This window comes from Melopsittacus undulatus, chromosome 1 (assembly GCF_012275295.1).
Source record: "Melopsittacus undulatus isolate bMelUnd1 chromosome 1, bMelUnd1.mat.Z, whole genome shotgun sequence".
Lineage (NCBI taxonomy): Eukaryota > Metazoa > Chordata > Aves > Psittaciformes > Psittaculidae > Melopsittacus > Melopsittacus undulatus.
Window position 1 is genome coordinate 138,020,778 of NC_047527.1, and position 25,959 is coordinate 138,046,736.

At 43.3% G+C, this 25,959-nt stretch overlaps 2 protein-coding genes across 4 annotated transcripts in view; one reads left to right on the forward strand and one right to left on the reverse strand.

Moving 5' to 3' along the window:
* SCRN1 (secernin 1) overlaps positions 1 to 770 on the forward strand; it is a 35,108-nt gene extending 34,338 nt beyond the window's left edge. For all 3 annotated transcript variants that reach the window (XM_005144438.3, XM_031044989.2, XM_031044990.2), the window contains 2 exons: positions 28 to 187; positions 460 to 770. In XM_005144438.3, the coding sequence (XP_005144495.1) occupies positions 28 to 186 (159 nt within the window). In that variant the 3' untranslated portion in view covers position 187; positions 460 to 770. The remainder of the gene's footprint in view (positions 1 to 27; positions 188 to 459) is intronic.
* A 5,120-nt stretch (positions 771 to 5,890) lies between these two features.
* WIPF3 (WAS/WASL interacting protein family member 3) lies at positions 5,891 to 25,959 on the reverse strand. Its single transcript, XM_034060655.1, has 7 exons — positions 25,870 to 25,959; positions 12,239 to 12,371; positions 11,505 to 11,633; positions 9,276 to 10,025; positions 7,638 to 7,784; positions 6,854 to 6,955; positions 5,891 to 5,931 (listed from the first exon to the last, which is right to left on the reverse strand). Exons 1-7 carry the CDS (start codon positions 25,957 to 25,959, stop codon positions 5,891 to 5,893), a joined length of 1,392 nt encoding a protein of 463 aa, XP_033916546.1.

Below are 25,959 nucleotides of genomic sequence, written 5' to 3' on the forward strand. Positions count from 1 at the left end.
TTGAGTTTGGTTGTTTCATGCCCATAGGATAAAGGCCAGAAACTGATGAGGATTATGTTAGACCTTGAAAGACAAGGCTTAGAAGCAATGGAAGATATCCTCACCCGTGCAGAGGTTCTGGATCCTGCTGAAGTAGTGGATCTTTTCTATGACTGTGTTGACACAGAACTAAAGTTCTTCAAGTAAAGTAAGCAAATACTTCCAATTCTTTAGATACTGAGTTTCTGCTACCAGGTACCAGTGAATGTGAAATGTTGGATCCGATTCCGATCCTCCTCCTCTTTAGCACTAAGCTAAAAATGTTCAGAATCAGGTCCAAAGCCACCTTTCTACCTCAGTGCATCTGCCCACATTGTCTCTGGAGTTCCTTTTCCCTGTGTTGCATTGCAGGCAGTTTTTATTTTTCTCAATTTCACTCTTGCTTGGAATGGATTTTAAACGAATTTTATCTCATTTCAGCTACGGTGGCTATTGCTAGCCTTTTCACTGGAAGACTGCAAAGTTCTTCAGGCCTTGACAGAAAGTCTTTACACCTGTGAATTTGCAGGAAAAACCTTTCTAGAGGAAAAAAAGTTACTTGCTAGCTGTATCCGGTTAACAAATTGCTTTTCTTTGTTCAATCTTGTGGTGTTCCTGTTTGTGTATGTATATAGTGAAAGGAGAAAGTCACTGACTGGTCCAATTACTTTGTGCATGCTGGCTAATTTAGTACAGAATGTTTAAATATGTATGTTGGGCAACCAATTAAAGCAAAGATTAACTTCATCAGGCTAACTGGCATGTCATCATTGAAAGCAATCTGGTTTGCCTCTGCTCAGGACTAAGCTTGCTGACTCACATTTTCCTCTTCTTACTAATTCAAAGAATGGTAGAGTTGAAATCCCAGTTTTATGGGGGCAGGAAGGTAAGTCCTGGTTCTTGAGCTTGCTGTACTGGCCTCAGATGGATATATCTGGTTACAGTAGCTCTGCTTCTGACACTGTGCCTGTACAAATGAGCAGAATTAGGCCCCCCAGGTTTTTTCTTCACCTGCACCCAACTTAAGGAAGCTTGTGTTTGTAATGCACCTGGCTGCTGCTCTAGTGCTAAGCACTGAAATGCAGAGCCAGCCTGGATGCTTAAGACATCTGTATATAACCTATTGGCTCTTAAGGTGCAATTAATAAGATGTCATGTTTATATACAAGCTACAAATTGGGAATATTTTAGGGAATAGATGCCGGACATTAATCAGTAATACTTGACTATTCTCCATCTTTCTGCCTTTGTACAGTTCCTTGTAATCTCTGTGGTGCATATTCATGGTTGGTGAATCCAGTAAGTACCAGTGAGTTACTGGTGGTTGTGGCAGTCCAGCTGGTTAGGCTTAGAAATGGCTGTCTTAACACTTCCATTTGAAGTGTGGTTCTGCAGCATGCTTCCCTTCCTTGACAGTCCTGCAGACAGAACTGCTTTTCATGTGTTTCCATCTTCTAGAAATGAGATAGGGCAAACAGTTTTAAGAATTAAACCAGTGACCACTCTTTCCTGTCATGCAAAGATGGATGTTTTTTTAACAGGAGGTTCAGACAAGAATTCCACATCTTTGATAAGTGGAAGTTAGCTTATGGCATTAAAGTCCTTCACTGTTCAGGGAAGGGGATTGTGAGGAACCATGTATTTCTCTACTGAGGAAATCAAAGCTCCTTAGAAGGCAGCAACACCTCAACTTGATACTGTGAGAGTTGTGCATTTGGGAAAGAGTCATTGCCATATTGGCACATTTAGTTCTCAGAAGTTTTTGGAATGAAATTGTTCCATTCAGACTCATTGCTTTGGTGCTGCCTTATCTGACAACTGGCAGTTGGACAAGAAAACATTGAGCCTTCTCACTTAGGAAAAACAAGCATGAAGATACTTTCTCTTAGGGCCTGCCAATCTTCCCACTACCAATTCACTCCTCCCACACTCTCTATTGAAGGAGCAACTAGTGTGCTTTGGTATTATGAAAATGGAGACAAGGGAGGGAGAAAATAGGCAAGGTAACCCTAAAATTAAGCTTCTATCTGCCTAGCCAGAATAGGGTCTGCAAGGGCCATGCTTCATTTCTGAATGTGTTGTGCTATATCCACACTGCCCCCTGAAGTAAATGGATTTCCAAAGAAATCCACTTTTGGAATGAAAGGCTGCTTCAAATGAAAATATTCCGAGTCAGAGTACATCTAACACATACAATGTTGAACTTAAAAACTGCTTCTTTAAACTGTTGCTTGCCACACACTTTGCATCCTGATAGGAGTTGCTAGATGTTTGTGAACAAGGGGAGAACAGGGATGAAATGACTGACCCATCCAGAGGGCTCAGATCAGGATATACCACTTCACAAAGCTCTTTTGCACAACTCGGATCTGCATTCTTTGGCAGGTGGGAGGGAGGCAAGATGAAAGAATGTGTTCCTGCTAAAACCATAATATATCTTATTTGCTTGTTTCTTAAGAAAGAAGAAATGAACATTTGCAATTATCTTGTGGGAATTCATGTCCTTATTTGGAACTGCTTATGCCAGAACCAATAAATTGTTTTAAGCACAGTGATCCAGGTACTAATTTTCTAGTAATATGTTGCTTTTGCTTCAGCCACCACTAGTTCTACAAGTTTGAGAAACCAGAGCACTCTCACAGCCTTAAAACTACTGGGTAGTCTTGAGTGCAGGAGTGGCTTAGTGGAAGGACAGAGTGGGACTACTGGGAGTGATGGCTGCTGTGATTCTCTGTTATCTCCAGGTTATAGCAACTTAGAAGCTTCAGTAGATCTTGAACAACAATATAGTATATAAGGGAATAACATTTCACTACTGCTTCCAAATATGCACAGGCTTTCTGGTTTAATCCCTGAAAGATGATGTTTGCATCTAATTGTAATAAAAACAGGAATAAATTTTTTTCTCCTTTAGTTATCTCCCGGCAGGTCACCTAGCATTAAGGAGTTGTGAAATCCTTGTGATGGTACTTACTACAGAGAAGTACACAAGTTCCAGAACAAATGAGAACCAACAATAAGTCACCTTTAATAGTACTATAACAAAATATTCGTCAAAGCAGTAATAAACTGGCTGTTTGAGCAGCAGTGCATGTGCTGGCCCCTGCTTATTACTATATTCATGCATATTTATCAAGTAACTATAATAATGACAGCGACAATAATCAGTGACGCTTTGACCAATACTTATTTTTTTCTTTTCACATGATGTACAGCAAGGTATCATAATAGGCTAGGAAAAGACTAATAATGCTTTCTTAGAGGCCTGCAGGTGAAGAGCTGCTTACCCTTATACCATCTCCACCCTATGAGCATGCACATGTATGGGGGTAAGAGATGGAGCACAGCTGAGCTGCTGCAAGAACTAAGAGAAAAGCAGAGATATGTGAAGACACAGTTACCTGTCTTTTCCCAATAGTTTTGGTCAAAGGCATGGCCATGGGGAAATATCTTTACCTGTGATCTATACTGTTATTACAGTTGTAACTGAGGGGAATTTATAGCAATTATATAAATTAATGCCATAACTGTTAATAGCCTGGCTGTTAGCACCAGGTTCACCCTGGAACAGCAGTGCCCTTTTAAGGCTGGTGAATCATAATTGTTTAGATAGGAAAAGACCTTTAAGATCATCAAGTCTGTTAATCAGCACTGCCAGGTCCCACACTAAACCATGTCCCTAAGCGCCACATTTACACCTCTTTTGAATACAGTCACTTCCCTGGGGAGCCTGTTTGACAACCCTTTCAGTGAAGAATTTTTTCCTAATATCCAGTCTAAACCTCCCCTGGTGCAGCTTGAGGCCAATTACCTCTTGTCCTATTGCTTGTTATCTGGGAGAAGAGACTGACCACCACCTCACTACAACCTCCTTTCAAGTAGTTGTAGAGAGTGATAAGGTTCCCATTTCCCCCCCTTCTTTTCTCCAGACTAAACAATCCCAGTTCTCTCAGCTGTTCCTCACCAGACTTGTGCTCCAGACCCTTCACCAGCTTCACTGCCCTTCTTTGGACCCATTCCAGCACTTCAGTGTCTTTCTTGTAGTGAGGGGCCCAAACCAGAACATGTTATTCAGGGTGCAGCCTTAACCAGGACCAAGTAAAGTTCCAGCCACAGCCACTCTTCCCCAAGCCTGCATGGGTTTGTAACCCAAGTGCACCAACTTCTGTGATAAGGGGAATCAGAGAATTGTTGAGGATAGAAGGGATGGCTGGAGGTCATCTGATCCAACCCTCCTGCTCAAGCAGGGTCACCTAGAGCAGGCAGCCCAGGACTGTGTCCAAATGGCTTTTGAATATTTCCAAGGATGAAGACTGCAGATCCTCCCAGGGCAACCTGTACCAGTGCTCAGTCACCCTCACAGTCACAGAGTATTTCCTGATGTTCAGGAAGAGCCTCCTGTGTTTCAATTTTGCACCCATTGCCTCTGGTCCTGCCACTTGGCACTACTGAAAAGAGGCTGGATCCACCTTTATACTTTCCCTCCAGGTATTTATGCACTTAGATGAGATGCTCCCGAGCTTTCTACAGGTTAAACAGTCCCAGCTCTCTCAGCCTTTCCTCATAGGAGAGATGTTCCAATCCCTGCATCACCTAGTGCCCTTTGTAGGGCTTTCTCCAGCACGTCCGTATCTCTTGTACTGAGGAGCCCAGAACTGGACACAGAAATCCAGGTGTGGTCTCACCAGTGCTGAGTGAAGGGTAAGGATCACTACCCTTAAGCTGCTGGCAGCACTCCTCTGAAGGCAGTGAAATGGACAAGAGTAATTCATGCTGGAATCTTGACCAGACCTGAACATCTGCGATCCAAAGACCTTACCTCAGGCTGCATATGAAAAGCAGAAGCTCATGTCTTTGCTCTAGGTTGTTACCTTTTTTCAGCCAACTCTGTGCTTGGGAACTGCTTGCTCCACGTGGTGTATTTTGGACAATGAATCCTCATTGCCTTGTGTGAACAATAGTAGCTCTAGTTGCCTGTTTAAAATGCAGGTTTTGGACCACTCATCCAAAGGCCTCCTAATTGCTGGGTAAAAACAATCTGTCACACAAAATGGTAACTAACCACTTGGCCAGCAGAAAAATACAGGACACTTGCCCTTACATACATATTTCATGGCATGTGTATGTAAAAACCCACTAGGGTGTTTTTTTGCTTACAGTAGAACAGCTTCTCTTCCAGTTTGGAAAAGTTCCATCTTTCTTCTCAAGTCAAGTCCATGATCACCCTACCCAGCTGGGCTTCTTCAGACACTATCCTATAAGGATCTGTACTCAATAGGAGGTAGGCTAAACAGCAGCCACAGCTCCTGGTCATCTCTGTCCTCTTCATGCTTGATGAGAAGAGGATTTTGGGCCCATCTGTTCATGAAAGTGACATTCTGCTGCAATCTGAAGATAGGCAGAATAGAAGAAATAAAGGACCATACAAAGAGACTAAAGGTAGCATGTTAGTTTCTGGCAGTTCATTGAAAAGTGGCTGAATAATAACTGGAGAATTTTCAAGATACTTTAAAATTATGATGGAAGGGGAAAAATTAACTCCAGGCATGTAATGCAAAAAAGTATCCTGAGGTAATGTGTCAGCATGATTGAGAATTGTTTCAACACTACAAAGAATCTCAATTTTATGCTGCTTTGCTTAAAAAATATCCACCTATATACAGTAATTTAAAAGCCGGTACTAACACTCCTGTAGTATGTAGTCCAGTTCAAAAAGCATCATGTACATTGCTGTTTCAGTCTATAGAATATTAACAGTGCAGCACTTGCAATCCAAATACAATCTTTATCACTGTAATGGAAACCCCTGTTTCAGATATTATCTTGATGTTCTTTTTTGAATACTAATCCAGAGAGCATCAAAAGACTCTTCTCATCTAACGTGTGTTCTTAATGGAGGATTTTTGGAGGGATCTGTAAATAGACAAGAGAGGTTTAATCAGAGGAGATAGATACATTTTTGGGGTATTTTGGACACAGTTCTACAGCAGGGATACTGCATTTATGTCTAATCCTTAACTGATACATATCTATATATATACAGACATATATTGCTTATGCTCTATAGTGAAAAGTCTCTGATCAGATCATACAGCAGACAATTTAGACTGACAGAGGCTGCTATGAAAAGTCATGCAAAGTACCTTGACTTGGAAAGAGAAAAATCCCCTTCAACTTTTAAAGTTGAAGATAAATAGCTGGAGCTAACAACAGGGAAAAGGCAGGGGTTTATAAAAAGCAGAATATAGGCATGACATCTTTCAGCACCTTCAACTACCAGTTTTCAAAGCTGGATAGGTGAACTTTTGCTCTTACCACAGTGACCTGATACCCAGTTTTTAAGTTAAGGAGAAGCAAGGTTCAGTCGTTCATCCTGACATGGCTCAGGTATTAAGTTCCTTTGTTACTCAGGTATGTAAAACACCATGTGCAGGATTTAACTCAAAACACATGATGGAAGACACTGATCAAGTCACCTTTCTTTTGTGATTTTACAAGTTCATGAACAAAAAAAACCAACTCAGTAGCTGCCTAAGTCTGCTTATGTGACACCACTGTTCTTAACATTAAGGGCTCTGTAAATTCGACACTCCCCAGAACACAGCCTGCATGCCAAGCCACATAATTTTATTTTTAGCTCTTAAGACTTTAATTAATTAAGAGTGTTTCATTATATCTCTGGTCCCTGTTACCACTGTAACAAATCCCATTACTCTCTGTGCCTATGCTGGCAGCCCAGTTCTTCAAGTTAATGCTGCTTTCTGTTCTTTATTTTCACTCTCTGCTTCTAGTCCTGTTGGGTAATTATCAGATCTTCTCATGTTTACACACTTACCTCTAGCTATCTTGCTGGGATAGATTTTCTGAAATGGCTTGAATTCGTCAGGTGGGGGGAAATCGTCCACAGAATGGAAAGTAAATTTAGATTCAAAGTCATCTGAGAAGATTCAGAGAAACAGACATAAGTCACTGTTAGAGACAGACTTAAAAATAATAACAAAAATGCCACAAGTCATTTCAATTTAAAATGCTGACTCGTTTTCCCTTGGAATTATTGATAGTGGCTCATTCTGTATAACCAATCTTGGTGAGTACTCTGTGAGCCACCCAAGTTTTCTTGCTTAATTGCAAACACTGCCTACTAATAACTGAAGTGAAGCTCCTGGCTGGAGTTCCAGTTTCCTGCATTGGTGATATTGTGGTACAGAGGTAATTCCTGGGTGATTTTCAAGCCATTTAGCTGTGAATGAATGGCCAGTTCATCAGACCACAAAAATAATTCTTCGCAGTCTTTGCTCTATAGTATTGAAGCTACTAAATATCCACAAACTGGTTTTAAGAATAGTAATACAAGTAATACAAGCAACTTTTCACAGTCTTAAATAATTCTGCAGGTAGCTTACGCTTTTCTCATCTACTGCATGATTCAAAGCCTGTGTGAAAAGCCTAATTTTCTCTCATTATATAAGGTTGCACAAAAATGTTTCTAATGGCTCTGGTTATACTACCCTGTTAGTGCTGTGAGAAAGTCTTGACTGGCTTTTTGAGGTCTCAGACACACAGGCTTTTCTATTGAAGTTGTTAACTAAGGCTAAGAGATCTGATCTAGAGGATATTACCGATGATGTGCATGTTTCCATTTTTAAGTGGTGGGTATGGGTCATGAGCTGCAGCCCAGGCTGAGACTCCAGACTTGCTGGTGAGCTCAGTTGTAGGTGATCTTGCTGGTGGCTGTGGAGGTGTGACTAGCTTCCCAGCACCAGTTCCTGAAAAAGCAGTAGCAGACCAGTGCATAAACATCATAGTGACTTCACAAAGCAAGCATAAACTTTGCAGAAGAGGAGGGGAAGTGTAGAAGGAACGCAATACTCGGGGCAAACATACCCAGCTTCATAGCTGTTTGTCAAGCCTGACCATGGATTTAGAGCATTAAGTATTAAAGTCACTGTGGTAGTTCTAGTTCTAATGAAAATCCAACATCCTGCAGTATGGTTTAGTCCTGTTCCGATGGGAGGACTGTCATTACACTTTCACAAGAACAAGCAGTTTCTTTAATGAAAAACAAACAACCCGAAGCCAATCCAACCATGCTGAATGGTATTTCTGAAAGAAAACAATTTCCTGACACCCTGGCAGCCATGCAGCGATATTACCATTGTTCTTGTGCATTTCACTGAGGAATTGCAAGAGACATCAAAGTTTGTACTTTCTGGGCACATCTATCATGGGCACTGTATAAGGGGGAAGGAGCCCAAGGCCTCTCCAAACTGCTCTCCCCCTTGGCAGCCAGGAGACAGGCAGGCTGATGTGATGAGCCGAGAGCTGAACCACCATGTGGTATAGATAGCTCAATAAAATAATGGCTCATCAGACAGTTCCTGAGCAGCATTAACCCCCATCAGGAAGCCCCTGACCTGCATACGGCCCTTCCCAGGGCTGTCACAGGGAACCAATAATCTTTCCCTCGACATGTGGCTGCTGAAGCACGGGGACAGGACATTGTGCTCAGATGTGCCTTATTGAGTCGCTGTCTCCTTTTCTCAAACCCACACAGATCTAGCCTCATTTTCTTTTAATTATCTTCATTAGATCAGAGAAGTCTGATAAATGCCCTCCATCTGCTCAAGGGCACACTGTAGCTCATATCCCTGCTCGCCAAGTAGGCAGAGAAACCTTTGGCCCCATCGCCTTCAGCGCAGGAGGCACTGCCTGCTCCTCTACTGAAGAGCAGAGGACTGCACCCACGTTGCCTTTGCTCATCTATGGCTGGAGCTGCCCCATCTTTGTTTTATTCTCTCCTGTGACATTCCCCAGCCATTGCTGATATTGCTGCAGACTGCAGGGGTACAGCAGTAGATGGATGTCATGGCTAGGCTGGTGCTTGAGCAGGTGGGGCAGACACAGTGGTGTGCACTCCACTGCCCTACCTGAGAGTGTTAGGAAACTGCTGGAGATGTAGCAATGCCAACACAAAGGCAAGAAGCAGCCCAGCAGTCCTTTCACTGATCAGAATGTTGCTTCCAAGGATCACAGTTAAATTACATGGCACATGTGCCCAGCGCTAAGAAGAACCTGATGTCTTGCATGCATGCCATGCAACCTACTGGTGTTCCTCCCATGCCATGGACCTCATCCTTCAGCTGTCCTTGCTCCTCACTTCACCCCTCCAAGCTCTCCAGCCACCAGTGCAATTCCATGACTGGCCAAAGGGAAGTAAACTCCCCCCATCCTCCAGCATTCCAGGATGTCGCTCTCACCTGCGCCTCGGCCGGGCCTCTTCTTCCTGGTCTCCGGTGCCACCGCCGCTGCGGGCTGCGGGAGGCCGGGGGTGGGGGGCAGCGGCAAGGACTGGATGCTGCTGGGCTTGTGGAGCTGGGACAGCAGGTTGGGAGACTTGGGGGGCAGGGGCGGGGGCACGTCAGCGCTGCCGGGAGCGCTGCTAAAGGCTGGGGAGGGCGGAAAGGAGAGCCTGTTGGGGGTCAGGGGGTGTCCGTGGGGCGGAGGGGGAGGCGGGGGGGGCGGGGTGGGGGGCAGGCAATCCCTGCCTTCAGCTGGGGTGGGAGCAGCGGCCGGGAAATCGGTTGTCCTGGTTGGAAACCCGCAGGGGGGCACAAAGGGCAGGGGAGGAGGAGGAGGAGGAGGAGGGGGGGGTGCGTGTGGAGCACCTGCCTGCAGCTTAGCGAGTTTGTCAGGCTGAGGAGGGGCCGCGCTGGGGGGCACCCCCTTGGGAGGGCGCTCTGCTGGGGGGGGCACAGCGGGAGGAGGGGGGAAGGTGAGGGAAGGTTTGCTGGAAGCGGGAGGCGGTGGAGGGGGGGCAGGCAGGCTGGGCCGCCCGGGCCCCGTGCCGGGCCCTCGGGGGGCGCTGGGGGGATCTGGTGGGGCAGCTGCCCTGGGGCCTTCGGTGGGATGCGAGGGGACGCTGCTGGCCTTGGCAGCGCTGCTGTTCGGTGCGGCAGCGGGCTTGGGAACCGCGGGACGGATCCCTGGGAGCTGCCCAGGCTTCCCAGCTGGAAAACAGGTAACACGTTATACACTGGCGTTTTGTTCCTGCTCCTCAGGCAAAACACTGCACAGGGCAAGAGCTTCATCTGCCCCTTCCCAGTGGGGACCCCGAGTGAATAATCCTCCCAAAACACCTCATAATCAACATGTTGCCCCTGGTGTAACAGGGTTTAGGAGGTGGTGGCTTCCAGTGAGCACCAGGGACTCTGCTCTCCTCCCTGCTCGTCAGTTTCTGCAGAATGGAACAGTGTAAGGAGAAGTGGCTGTTCTGCGGAGGCCTGGAGCTTCATACGAGCCCCATGTGCCTGGTACTGCCTGCTGAACATCCATGAGCTCTCTGCTTGGAGGAACTGAGGGTCCTAGACCCTCAAAGAGCACAAGAAGACTGACATGCATCAACTTGCACCCTTGAAGTGCTCACTTAAGATTAAAACCTTCACACCAGCTTTACATGAATCTCAATCCCACGGATAAAAGCCAAGGTCTTAAAAGCAGGGCCCAAAGGCTTCCCATAATACACAGGTTCAGATGTTTGCTTCTCAACAGCAAATGCCCAAACACTTGACCTTACAAATGTATTTTGCTGATTAAATGTCAAGGATTTTTCACAAAGCAAGATGTCAAAAAGGCATCAATTCTGTATTCACATAGTCTAATAGGCATAGTCATTGAAACTATTCAACAATTCACAGCAGCTACTGCAGCTGATGCTGTATGAGGAAGCCCTAGCACAAGCAGTGCTGTGTATCCTGGGTTTGCCTTCCAGGAAGAAACAACAACCCTGGATGTAGAGCCAAGATCTCTCTTTCCCTGCACATACCTGCTTTACTCTGTGCTGCCTGAGCAGGCACCAGCTGCCCAGCAGTGCCAGGGGCCATTGTCTGCCAGTCTACAAGTCACCCCTCACTGATACTGGCACTTCTTGAGGTGAAAGCAGCAGTAGGGCTCCCACACGTGCCTCCCTCCTGCCTTTGTGAAGCAAGAACCTTCTCTGTCAGGTCGGTAAGCTACCTTTCTGGCTCAAAGCTGTGCTTTATAAAAGCTAGAGGGCAAAAATCTTAAATACAGATCTTTAACACACAAGCCTGTAATAACTTAGAAATACACACTAATGGAGGGAGGGAAATAGGACTGCTTTACCATTTGTGCTGAAGTTGATAAGCTCAGATTTCAATACTATTTGAGGCACAGTTAGAAGTTTTCATTAAACTGATATAAAAAGTCTTAAAACTGTACAATCTATTCAATCTCTTTCCTACCCCATGTAGAGACAGCTCATTATTTGCGTTTTAAGGAATAAGGCAGCTGAGGTCTAGAAAGATGATTTAAAGCACATTATTAATTGAGCCTTCCATGAGTACATGATGAACTAAGGGTCCAGGAAAAGCCCCAATAGAAATCAATCAATAAAGCTCACACCAAAGTATTTATACCCCAAATCACACTTCTCCCCAGCTATTCTTAGATACAAATGAAGCCCTTACCTGACATGTCCCTCTGGCCTGCTGGTCTGAGGACAGGAAAGCCACCTGCAAATAAGCCTCCCAGGGGCTGCTGAGGGCCACTTTTGTTAACAGCTGGGTTAACCCCATCTCTGTTAGTACCTTTGGGTTCTGTTAAAAAGAACAAAAAAACCAGGGTATATCAAAAAGTCACTTCATCCTCACACTGCTAAACTTGGCACCAAACATAGCCAAGACCAGACTTTTCCCTCTTTAAGCACTCAGCAAGGAAAGTTACTGGTAATACAGTAAACTGCCATTAATTACTCTCTGACCCGTATCTTGGAGAAAGTTCTGTTTGGTGCTTTTTAATCTCACATCAGTAACGCCACCAGAAAAGTTGTGTTAGCCAACATTATATTTATGCTTCCAGATTTCTTTGGTATTTTTTGTTCTTAGTGAAGAACAACTTTTCTGCTAGAGCAAACAATTCCCACTTAAACATCTTGTTGAGAAATTCTCAAAGATTTCATCATTTGTGTTTTTCTGGGATGAGGAATCCCTGTTAAGGTGATCAGTTACAGAGCCATTATGAAGTGTTGATAGTTGCTGATCTTCGAGCAGGATGCAAGTGTCCCCTCTCCGCACCCTAAAGCCCTGTGAAGATGCAGCCCTTTGCTGAACTTCAAACCTGCCCTTCAGTTTGAGCACCATCCAAATGACCTCCACGACTGAGTGCAGCTCACCCAGGACCTTGCACAGGAGCACACACTTACTGTCAATCTGTGGTGCGCTGCGGTCATTGATTTGAGTCACTTTTCTTAAGCGAGTTCCCTGCTGGATATCAGCTAAGAGTGCATTCCGTGCCTTTTGGTCTTCCTTTCGCAGCTTTGGTATCTCTGAACTTGCCTGTGGGCAACAAGAACATTAGATGGGAGGCACACACGGAAATGGATGCTTCGAAAGGACACATAAGCAGACACAGGGTAGAATGTTAGAAATTAACCATCCTTAGCAGCCATCATTTCAAGGCCTTTGTGTTGAATCAACAAGAACAGTATCTAGTTGTACAGGAGGCAGGAAAGCTGAAAGTTCAACACAGAAACTTAAACAGGGGAAGTTTAGACTGCCTATAAGGAAGAAATTCTTTACTGTTAGGGTGGTGAGACACTGGAATGGGTGGCCCAGGGAACTTGTGAATGCTCCATCCCTGGCAGTGTTCAAAGCCAGGTTGGACAGAGCCTTCGGTGACATGGTTTAGTGTGAGGTGTCCCTGCCCATGGCAGGGGGGCTGGAACTTGATGATCTTAAGGTCCTTTCCAATCCAAACCATTCTATGATTTTATGATTCCTTGAAAACAAAAAAACACAACTTGATGATAGCATTCTGAAAGCAAATCCAAAATCGAAAATACTTGTCCAGCTGCTGAATTAATAAAATGTCAGATTTCCCCATCTTAAACGAAGAATTATACCAATGCAACTTCACTTGTGGTTATTTTTGTACTTGACAAAACGAAACCAAAACCAAGCTAGCTTCGCAGAGCCCCACTAGATGGCACTCCAGGCCGCTGGTAATGCTGCCGCGTTCCTGACACCTGATGTAAAACTCTGAATTAAAACCTGGCCGAGGCTGTAACCTATATTATTTTAAAATATTGGAAGTTCCCCCCCCCCCATCACACGGTTTATGAATCTGAAGCAGCGCTGCCTGCCCTTGTGCTCGCGGGACAGCCTGTCTGTCCCACTGCCCATTAAGCCAGCCCAGAAAAGCTGCCAGTGCAGGCAGCGTTAGACCAGCCGGGAACTCTTTCCACTCAGATTCTCTGTAAGCTGACAATACTCACTGTGAGAAATGGAAATACCATAACTGCAAGAGGATGATTCCCCTTCTCGCAAAAGCTTTTTACCCGAATCTTCAACTTCACACCTCTCTGCTCCCGCTAGTGACTTTGCTGTACCAGGACAACCGGGATCTAGATGGATCTGATCAAGACTTGTTTAAAATTAGATCCAGCAGCTGTCTTTTTGTTTCCGGGTTCAAGTGTCCGTATATTATGCCAGCTGTCCACTTCATCTCCCTGATCCTCTTCTCTGAGCGGGTAGGCTACTGGAACATGAAGTCTTCATATGCCAGTAGCTATTAGGCTAAAATACCCCACATGTGACAGGTTGTATTCATGACTGACCCATGACTTGATATCACTGTAACATGGTTAAGAGACTAATTTGTTCACAATCTGTAGCATGTAAAAGCAGCAGCACTATGCCACAGGCCCATAATGCAGCAAACAAGATGCCTTTTCTTTCAGTAGATCCCCTTACTTCACAACTTCATCCCATTCCCCAGCTGCTTCTTCTTCCCCCTTGTGTACGTGAGAGATACAATCTTCCCTGCCCAGCCTGGTGGACTCAGGTGATTGATTAGCTGCTGAGTAGCTTGATATGGATTCTCTTTTTCCATTACAAAGTCAAGATGCTCCGGGGTGTAGTGTTGCCTGGTTGCACAGCCATCAGAGTTCCTTTGGATTTGTTGTTTGCTGCCTGCACTCCCAAAGCCAGTGACAGTCCCTGTCAATAACCATTTCCCCAGGTAAGTCTCTCACCCATTCACCTACTGGTGTCCAGCATTTGCAAACCCGTGTTTTCACCATATTGCTTTGTGATACACAATCAGAAAGGAACCTTCCTCCTGTTGATTAAGAAATTAATCTGGGATGCACACTCATGCTATGCCTGCAATCCATAGCACAAGAACAGATACCAAACATGTAAGCTGTGTATCAAGAGAAAAAAAGAGGAACTCCATGGGTGCCAAATCCCCAATCCTAATCACGTGCAATAGAAGCATTTCAGCATGAAGACAAATGTATTTCGAGTCACTGAGTAAAGCCAGCTGCAAGATAAAAGATGTAATCCTGAGGCTGCTTTCTACCCTGCCATCTGCAGGGCAGCCACATTTATTTACACAAAGAGAGACATCTCAATCTTTCAGTGAAAATCAGGAGGGAAGAGGAGAAGAATGTGAAGATCGGTTGCCAGAGCTGCCTCAGGTAACACAGGGTGAAATTAAATTCCATACTTTATTTACATGAATTGGTCGGAGAACGGTGGGTTCTCATTACCTTAGTAACCACTAGGTTATTCTGCTACTATTTCAGACACAAAGAATGGCACATTCAATACATTATTGGAAATAGATCAAACCACACATGTAAATAGCCTGGATGTAAGTGAACTCCTCCCTTTTCATCTCACCAGACTTCATTAGTTCTGTCTTCAGTGTCCTAAATTACATACTCAGCTTTGCCCTTGAGTAAGGTATAGGGTCAATGTATGAGCATTATACCTGTAAACAGGAAAATACCATCAAATCACAATATCTAGAGTGACATTCCAGAGTGTAAATCACCAGTGATGGAAATAAGCATTTCAAAATTTGCAGCTGATAACTGAGATTGGCAGAGAAATGGATGAGGACAGCACGGTTATACAAAGATCCAAACCACTGCAGCTTGAGGAGCTGAGAAATAGAACAAATCAAAACATGCTCCCCCACCACTGGGGGAGAAAATCATGAAGGGAAAATGATAACAAAACCCCAGAAGATGCATAATACATAAACTTAAAGCTGAAGATGGCTGGATGAAAAGTTCTGGCCATACCTCTGAAAGGCAAGCCTGTGTCCGGAGTGCCACAAGCCTGAACCTGGCAATGGGCTCCAGTGTGCTTGACCGCCTAGCACAGTGCTGTGGCAAGGAGGGATAGCACACTTCTCTGAGATATTTTACCCCTTCAGAAAAGATCATGTGAGCAAAAATGAAATTACAGGTTCAGCTCTGGTCTGCAAATCTTTAAAATAACATTGGAAAACTGGAGCTGCATAGGAAACATCCAGAGACGTATTCAAATAGGATGGAGCAAACAGTTCAGGTTTTAGCAGGTCAGTGTGGTCTGCCAGCCCCAAAATCTATCTGAGGGTTGTCTGCCTGCACAACACACTGATCTTCACAGGGAAATGCTGGTGAGGACTCAGCAGAGACAGGGATTTGGTGAATTGATGGAAGACACGTCCAGGGAAGCTCTGATTAGAAAACAGCAAGTACGGGAACAGCGAGACTGACAGTTCTGTGCAGCAAAGGGCTGCGGGTGGCAGCAGACTATCAATTTCTTGAGCTTCAGATCCTCTCTGGCAGAAGTGGGTTTTGTGAAGTGCAAGTCATTATGCCCCATGCAGAGCTACTTGCTGACATGCAGTACCTTGCAGTGGGCAGGAAGCCCGTGGTTCATAACAGTTTCTTGCATTTACAAATTCTGTGAAAGTGAATCATTTTGTTTAGGAGAATAGCTCTGTTTATGCTGTATGTACGGATCACACGAGGTCTGGCTCTGATTAATCACAATCTTAACACCCCAAACTGGATTGTGTCAGGCAAATTACTTGCTGAGACTTTTGGTTTTAAGGAAAATGGACTGAAATCCATGGCAATGAGCTCAGTTTCTGGGTGTATGACTGCTGAGGTATTTGCATCACCTTGAGAAAGTCACCTTACATCTTGCAAGACAGATGGGAGCATTGCCCTACCCTCTGGGCTCCCATGATACTTAAAATATTTAAGAGGTATACGTGCTCAGATACTAAACTGATGTAAATGCAGAAGGCACCAGGCATTTGAAGAAGTTTATAGCAGTGCTAACTATTGTCTTTCAGATCTGAAAGAGCACCCCTGCACACAGAAGAGGGGAAATCCTCTGGACTCCAGGCAGGTATTGCAGGTCACAGGTGCTGGCAGCAGGCATAAGCAGCACGTATTTTGGAGAAAGAAGCGTTTGAGAACACCCCTTAGCAAATCCTTGCCTTTGTATTATTTTTTTATCTGCCATGCTCAGCCAAACCCACACAGACAGGGGTGAGCCAAGGCATCTTCACCAGTGCAATGTGCAACACCCCAGGTTTGGCTTTTGAAGAAGGGAAAGACATTGGAGCAAGATAAAGATGGGAACTGGAACTAGATGAGGGGACGAAATGATCTTGAAGTCCTTTCCAACCCTAACCATTCTATGATTTTATGAAAGAAGGATGAACAGAAAGCTCTAGAGTGAAGGATACTGGATCACAGACACACACACATTCATGGAAACAAGCATTTCTGGGCCAGTGCTGGCCCTCTGGCATCCAATCCAACATGATTCAGGTGCCAAACTTAGATTAAGAAACACAAAAGAAAAAGTGTATAAACATGGCAATGAACAATTAAAATCAGCATGCAGAACAGCAGACAGGGCAAAAGCAGCAACAGTTGCATAGACAGTATGGTCAGTAACCTGACAGTGCCAAGTCTGGCCAAAGAAATCATCCACCAATAGTGAGAGACAACTGAAACACCTAAACCTTAATTCAAGGACCTGCAAAGCATTAAAGAAGAGCCTGAACAACTGGAAATATAACAAAAGTTTCTGTCCAAATATTACTCCTATATTAACAGTAAGTAGAAGTCTGGTGTAGACATATATAGATAGATCAGGAAAGAATGTGAAGGTAGCTGTGTGACACTGTACGTGAGTCATGTCAGAAGGAATATCTAGAGGAAAGCACAGCTTGTTGGGGGCTGGTAAATCATCTGAGGAAGGATGATGGGTGTTCTCAGCACCCATATGGCACAGCAAGGTTCTCCAAGTAGGAGAGAATGGAGGGAGAGAGGATGATTGCGTCCTCATCCAGCCATAAGGCTCCAGCTCCTTTGAAGGGAAGCCAGGCACAGGGCTGGTACTCACAACAGTCTTGGAGGGCACAGACACACAGTGAGGAGCCTTAAGGGCAACGTCCAGCTAAAATACCCTTCTGGGAGCACTGTGATGAAAATGAGTGGACTAAGAACAGGGGAGACCTGCTTGCAAGCAACTTACTCTATAACTTCCTTCCACTTAACCACAGGCTCCTGACCACAAATGCTCCATAAGGAAATCTCTGTAACCATCAGGATTAATGTATTTACATGAATTAAACTCTTTAAAGTCTGCACCATTTTCCAAACAAGAACTAACAGCAAAAGAATACATTGACAGTAAGATGCCAGCTACAACATATTTTAATATAAGAATGGGGTTGTTTTGGAACAAGGTAGAATATGGAAGATGACCAGGAATCCCAGTGCTAGCTAGCCAGGATATCTTAGCATAGGATAGGATTATAACCTCATAGCATAGGATTATAACCTCCCTTTTGCCCATGGAGGTTGTGAATGTGCCTAGGGAGGTTGTGAATGCTCCATCCCTGGCAGTGTTCAAGGTCAGGTTGGACAAAGCCTTGGGTGACATGGTTTAGTGTGAGGTGTTCCTGCCCATGGCAGGGGGGTTGGAACTTAAGGTCCTTTCCAACCCCAACCATTCTGTGATAGAAGTCATCTATGTTTCTGTGGCCCAACATGAAATCTGAAACGCCAGAAGAACTTGTTTTCCCAAGGTGAACTTAATAGATTAGAATTATGCCAAGAATTCATGATTCTGTATTTGCAGCAGCAGCAGTTTGCCCAGCAGGCAGGAGCATTGCTTTTACAATGAATTCTTAGAGCAGCAGCCAAAGCCTCCCTGGAGAATGTGCCGAGAAATGCAACTGCAACAGAAAGCTTATTAAAATAACAAAATAAACCCAGTTTCCAGGAAGTCACAAGAAGTACAATAGAGAAGAGTATCGTCATCCTTCTTAAAGTTACTTTAGATATGCATCAGGTGTGGTTTCATGCATGTACTGTCAAATGCAAAGTAAAATAATCAAAACAATTTCCCCATCCAGCTTAAGTTAAAACCCAACAAGTCTCAACAACAAAGCATGTGGCAGCTTTCATTTTAAGTATTTTAACCTGTTTGCTTATAAAGAAACTTGTGAGGTCTGGTACATGCAAGTTTGGGTTCAGCTATTCACAATAGAACCCTGACCTCTGATTTAAAGCTTTTTAATGACTGGAAACCTCGCCACAGCACGAGACTCCACCTGCACAGTCAATCGCAACATCAGAGCTGCTTCTTGTGTTTCTGCTGTGTAGCATAGGATGAAACTAATTAATTCTTGGCACTTGATCTACATGGCTAAACACAGCAGCCTCTCAGCCTTTGAGCAAACTCAGCTTCAGATACTTCCCATGCGAGTGGTCACTCTCCAGCCAACTTTTCTGAGGTAAACCACATAAGGGGACCTGACAAATAGCTTCCTGGCAGCAAATACAGGCATTGTTTCAAGAGAATGACAGGACCAGCATTTCACGATCGCATCTACACCCAGCTCAATAATGATTAACTGTGATCTCAGTCTCCATCACACAAAGTTCTGCAATCTGAACCTGCCAGGTTGAAAAGGTCATCAAGCAATGTGTGTACTTAGATAGCCTGTGCATACACTAGCCTTGTTCCTCAGCTTCTAGCAAGGGAAGTACCGTGCAGGAGCTGTTACAGACCTCTTCCCGGGGTTTTAGCCGCCGCCTAGTCCTGGCGTTAGTCCCAGATACTGAGGCATTTCAGCGTGAGCAGAGCCCAGTGCCTGCTCTGCTCTAGCATCGACCTGCTCAAAGTGTACCAGCAGAAACAGTGGCAGGAACAAAAGATGGAAGAACAGCATTGAGGAGTTTCTCTCCTCTACACCTGCATTCCAGTGCTCATTTCAAACACCACTGTGCCCAATAAAGCCCTCTTCATTTTATGTTAACATCACTCCATCAGACAATGTAAAATCTTGTCTACTCAAAGGTTCAACTGGTCCTGTTAGTAATGGAGCAGTGGGCTTATTAATAAGGGTGTACTTCAAGATTTCCAGTGTGGGTTGCTAAATTTCTGTGCCTGAATGCAAAAGCACAACAGAATCAATATGATGGTTTATACCTGCTGAGCCACTTAGCTTTTCTGTGGGTATTTAACCTTCTGACACACACATTTTAAATACAAATTCCGGCTGTTCTTTCACTAAAAGAAAGTGTGCAGTAAAAGAAGCCATGAAAATTGGGGGCAGTATGAAATAAAAACTACCCTAGAAGTGTTTCCCAGCAGTTCAGAAAGATCCTAAGTCACATACCAAAAATACCTTGAGACTGGCTTCAAAAACAAATCTGAATTTCACCTTTTGATTTCTAATCCCTTTTTTATTCAAATTCCCAAGATTTGCTCTGCATCAATAACAACAGAAATAAAAATTCTTATATAAACAGGAAACCTGAGCCCCTGGTATTGCAATGGAAACATCAAGCAGCATGAGGCTGAATATACTGTTGGGAGAGCTGGTGATGCTACCGCTGTTTATTCTCTCTGTCTACCATAGCTGGGTCCCCACAATGGCTACTTCGAGCATTGATAACATGTCACAACCTACATGTATCACAAATTGTATCACATTCTAAGAACAGTAGGGCATTTTCCCCACCCAGTTACCCGTATTGAACTACTGATCTTTCTGAAATGCCTTTCAGCATCCATGCAAAATTATGCTCAGCCCAAGACAGGAGAAGAGTGAGAAATAACATTTCTTGCAATGTCACCTTCCAGCCATGCAGGGAAGTCCAACTCAAGGACCGCTATAATTCTGGGTTCTCTTTTAATTAAAGGGCTACAAGTGTAGCATTAATTGACAGATGGAATTTAATATGTAGCCACTGTGTATTGCTTTTCCAGGGCAACAGTACCTTGTTTTTAGAAAGGTAAATTAACCTATTAGATCTCTGCAGCTAGGCTGCTTCTACTACACGGGATTGATCGTTTACACTGGTACCTCTGGGACATGCTGCAATCCCTACACTTTCATACAAAAATTATACACAGGAAAGAGAGCAAAAATAAGAAAAATTAATTTAAATGCTTTTCATTCCATGCAGACATGAACAACACACAACATTATGAAGAAACCTGCAAAACTGAAATCACCACCTCAATATGTTAAATGTGTTCACCTCAGAGATCTCAAGTAAAGCATTCAAGATTAGCACATATGAACACACATACTCTTGTACCTGTCCACATGAAGCACACAGAGCAATATCAGTATTTAGGTTTTCTTTACACCTTCCAAACCTTTCCTATCTCTCACTCACGCCTCCTGCCTTTGCTGACTACAAGAATAGAAGGCTAAAGCAGCAACACTTCAAGATGCCATAGCTAAGCAATCACACACATTCCACTACCTGAAAATTAAGTAATATAAACCACACAAAGGCACACCATTTTTTTTCTACATAATTGCTTCTCACTTCTTTATGACAGCAGACTGGTACGAGATGTGGTACATTATTAAAACACTATAAACCAGTTTCCTTTATTTTGGCTGGAACAAAGCATTCTCAAAGATTTCAGCTGCACTCAGCCCAGCCCTTAGCACAGTCTGCATGATGGCCAGTCATCAACAAGATGCACTCAATCTGCAATAAATATGATCTAGTATCTCCTGACTTAGGGAATTCATGACAAAGTACTAAATGTCATCTTACTCATAGCTCACATTAAATTTTAATAAACACATTCCTTCATCTTTCATAGTTGGCACTATGCATGATTCTGTTCTTCCAGTGTTATGCTTGCACATCTAAGGGTCTGAATGAAAACTGCAGAATCACCTTAAGTTTTACAATAAATGACTAGCAAGCATGCACACACATTATGTATGTTGTTTTTTCTCCTTCCAACGAATGGTAGTGCTAAATGTCTTAGGAGCAAGTGCAGGTCCCACAAGCTTCAGGTAAGTACTGCAGCTCTGAATTTGTTTGGAAGGCTGAAGGAAACAGCTCAACAAGGTTTACACTCTGACAACTGTGTGGAGGAGGAGAAAAGAGCATTCCCCCAAGGAAAACTACTAGTTGATGTTTTTCTTAACCTTGGAAATCCACCTCTGTAAATTGTGCATTTATTGTAGTGTTATACCATGAGGAATTGCTTTTATTTTTACTACAGGGGTAGAAAACAAGGTCAGGATAACAAGGTAAACCCTGACATATGTTTATTTACATATGTTTATCCTATTTCTTTTCTTTTTTTCTTTTTTTAAATTTATTTTAGACTACATAAGAGGGATGTAATCATTAAGATTCATGCATGTGCCATCCAGCATTCAGTATTATTTCAAGTGTCACACTTCTTTCACTGAAGTAACCATACCCCTTTCTTCTGCTGCTCTCCTAGTTCTCAGTGTGGCAATAATGCAAATAAAATCCTGGTGCTACTTTACTGGTTTTAAGCATCCAATTCTTGCAACTTTGGGGGTTAATTTCTATGCTAAGACTTTAATAATAACAATTCTAAAGAGAGCAGAAGTATTTTCTTAAGCTCCACAAACATATGAATCATTAAACAAACATCTTCTCTGAATAAGGCATAACCCAGCAGGGCTGCTACACATCCACACTTCCTTCAATATTAACATTTTAATAAGTGATGACTGATTGTAACACTAGGAATTCTAATGTACAAAGGCTGCACAGCAGTGAGCAAGCCACCACTGCATGTAGAAAGTGAACATGGTATATCAAAGCAAAATTCTCTCTCAATCCTCTTGTGGGAGATTAGGTAAGGAAGACTTTTAGTCAGTCTCAGTGGTGGTATCTACTCCAGGAAATACGACAAACCAAAGTTAATCAGAATGCCTCCCAGCAGTTCAGCTGAGAAGGATAAGGGAATACTAGTGGATAAATTGACTACAGCAGTGTGCCCTAGCGGCTAGAATGGACAACAGAGATCTGGGATGCAACAGGAGAAGTGTGGCAGCAGATTGAGAGAGGTGATCCTCCCCCTCCACTTGACACTTGTGAGGCCACATCTGCAGTGTCCAGTTCTGGGCTCCTCACCACAACAAAGACAAGCAGCTTCTGGACAAGGTCCAGCAGAGGCCACAAGGATGATCAGGGGTCTGGAGCATCTCTCTTATGAAGAGAGATTGCAGGAGCTGGTCTCATTTAGTTGAGAAGAGATTGAGAGGGGATTTTATTAATGCATGTAAATATCTCAAAGGTGGGTGTCAGGAGGATGGTGCCAGATTTGTGGTGCCCAGTGAAAGGACAAGAAGCAATGGCCAGAAACTAAAACACAGGAAGTTTCACCTCAACATGAGGAAGAACTTATCCGTGTTGAGGGTGGCAGAGCACTGGAACAGGCTGCCCAGGGGTTTCCCTCTCTGGAGACATTCAAAACCCACCTAGACACATTCCTGTGTAACCTGCTCTGGGTGGCCCTGCCTTGGCAGGGGGTGGGACTGGATGATCTGCAGAGGTCCTTTCCAAGTATAATGATTCTATGATATGCCAAATTTTGGTTTGGCAAAAGAAACAAAAGGAGAATAATAAAAAAACTTTTCAGGAGCAGAAAGCTTTTTGAAAAAAACCCAAATCATAAAAACATAATGCTTCCCCCACCAAAAACAAACCTATTAAAAAACCCCTTCCTTATGTGATGTACTTATGCCTATAAAATTGGAAGTGGTTTAGAGCAAACATCGTAATGCCTCCTTTCTAAGATTTCTTAATTGAGGTGGAGGGGGAAAGAGAGAAGATCTGAATTCTATAAGCCAGTGCCAGAAAATATACTGGGGCACAGTTTTATTCTGCCTACTCATCTCTCTCATCTTTATCTATGACCCCCAGAAGGCAGGCATTTGAAGACATGCTCAATTAATCCAATCAGCTATATTTACGTTTGACTCAGCCACCTACATCTGCTACTGCTGATACCCTACCATTCCCTCCTGAAAAATCCATTTTGTTTCCTTTTAAGTATGCTCTAACAGCCAGTAGCTTTTCAGCTGCTTGGCACAGGTGGCTCCTAGCATGTCTTAAATACCATCTCCAAATCACTTTAGTACTGCCTTGCAACAACTTTTGTGACCGGAATTCAGTATGAGTACTTACACAATATCTGCATATCCAAGATCTTTGGAAACAGTAGGGAAGAACCTAACTTTCTTCTGCTGTAAAAGGGAGTTAACAGTACAAAAAAGTCAAGTGCCAACAGTGCTTATTATTTCAATGAAGTAAGAAGTGCAGTATCCTTGGGGACCATGACTCACGATATTCACCAAGAAAATACTTAGAAGAAGAGATAATGTAGTGACTGCTGCTGCTAAAAATCTCATAATAATGAAATCAAGAGGAAAATATCAAGCCAGGTTGGACAGGGCTTTGAGCAACCTGATCTAGTGGAAGGTGTCCCTGCCCATGGCAGAGTGGTTGGAACCAAATGGTCTTTAAGGTCCCTTTCAATGATACTAATATCCATATACTTAGAAAAGCAAGACAAGTCTAGGGTACCCATGGAATGGTATCAGTCAAAATGACAGGATTCTAAAACCTCAGCCTACTCACAGATGTTTTTCTCTTTAACATAAATGAAGTAAGTTAAACCAGTGGCTTGCTTGCATATCAACAACAAAATTCAAACCTAACTTTTAATTGCTAATATGTAAACAATGTTCTGATTTAATCACAGTGCTGTTTACTTTGGAACATTTCCAGGTATTGACCAAATAAAACTTACTTGTTTTGCAGGTGTTCCTTAAAGCTACATGCCTGTTAGAATATTTTTCTTCTTCTGTCCTCCAGCTGCAGAAGTGTAACAACAGCTGGGCAGTTTAGCAGCTGTAAAAGGCAGATGCCAACACCTAGGACACAGTTTCTTAGTAAAAGAAAATAGGGTCTGGAGCAATTTTTTCATTATTTCCTTAATTATAAGATTTTACTTTGCAACTTGACACCAGCTGGAGAGCGGACTTACACTGTGCTTCTGCTGAACACACCAAACAGACTACAGACCCTATCAGTTGGCCCTCTCTCATTCAGTTTTGACAGGGAAAAGGCCTTACGCTATTGCAGAAAAAACAACATTCTGCCACGTTATTTTACTAATCCTTTATTATTAGTTAATGTGCTCTTTTTGGTGTCAACACTTACCAAGAGGAAGGCTTAAATAGAGACATTAGAAATATGTCTAGTTTGCACCATGTCACCAAGATAAAACTCCCTAAATTCTGCATGTCTTATGCATAGAAGATCACATCTGAAATAGACTGATCTAACTAAACCACAGAAATACAGTATAAACCTTCTTGTATCAAAACCTTATCACAGTAATGGTTTTAGTCATTAGAAAACAAGAAGAAACAAAAAAATCCCAAGGTTGGTCATACTGGTCCCTAGGCATCCTCTTAACTTTTCCAAGTCATTTACAACTACCATATGTTAGAGAAGTCTAAAAATGTTTCTAGATACTTTACTGAGCTAAATTTATTGGGATAAGAACACTTGCAGCTTCTGTTGACGTTAATTGCTGGGCATTAAGTTGCTCACAAAATTCAGCCCACATATTTCAGTGTCTAAGTATAGGTTGTGTACCAATCCAGAAGAGCTGCTATCTCTGCTCATGGTGCCCAGAGTCAAACCAGAATGGTAAAAGGAGTCAAGCACGGCTTATTTCATGTGCTGTCTTTATCTTCCTCTTCTTCATCTCCACAATTCATGGAGAGTTTTACAAAATGGTTCTGCTGCAAAGCAGCCAAGAGGAACAGGCAAGGAAAACTCCTTCTGGAAGAAGATAACATAAGAACAGTATCAAGCAAAATCAACAGATCTTCATGGGAACAGAACAGGCAAAAATGCCAGAGAACGGAAGGGAGAAGTAAGGTTCTTTAAAAATACCACAAAACTGAAGTACATCTGAAGTACCACGTACTTTGCTACAGGGACTAACGTTTACCACAGGAAGTACAGAAGTGACAGAAAAATATATGAAAAAAAAAGAAGCCAGGAGAGATTTGGTATCTTAAACACAACCATGCCAGGCTTCATCATTTCAAAAATGTTCTAAGAATTTCAATGCAGATATAGGCTATGAACAAATGAGAGCAGAATACAAAGAATTACTTAAGCATGTTTTACCATAGGTACAATAGTTGTGATTGTAGGAAAATGTAATACCCGGAAACTCCACTCAGAGCATCCTCCACTTACAGCAAACATGTTGGCAGGGCACATGTTCTACTTCATAACACAACAAAGTAATGATCTGTTACAAGCAGTAATTGTTCCTGCACATGTATAAAAGCATATTGTGCTATATCCCCGGGAAGACAGCATGTGCTAGAAAAAGCAACACCTACAGCTGAACACTGTGAGTCTTAATAGAAGCTGTAAGAAAGAGGATGAAGAAATTAACATTTACCACCTGCATGTTACCAATACATAAATGAGTTCCCTGCGGCTGGAGAAGTGCTCACAAATGCTAAAGTCTCAGCATATGCACACTAATGCAATCACCTCTGAACTTTTTGATCCTGCACCCCTAGCAGCAGAAATATTTTAAGCATGCATCCCAATATATACTCAGTTATAAATGAACTGAATGGGATCCTACAGCTAAGCTTTTTCTAGTAGAGATGAAAAGTCCATCTTACCAGTGGTGGTGGTGGTGGTGGTGGTGGAGGGGGCCCTCCAGAAGGAGGTGGAGGTGGCGGAGGAGGTGGTGGTGGCGGCGGCACAGGCAT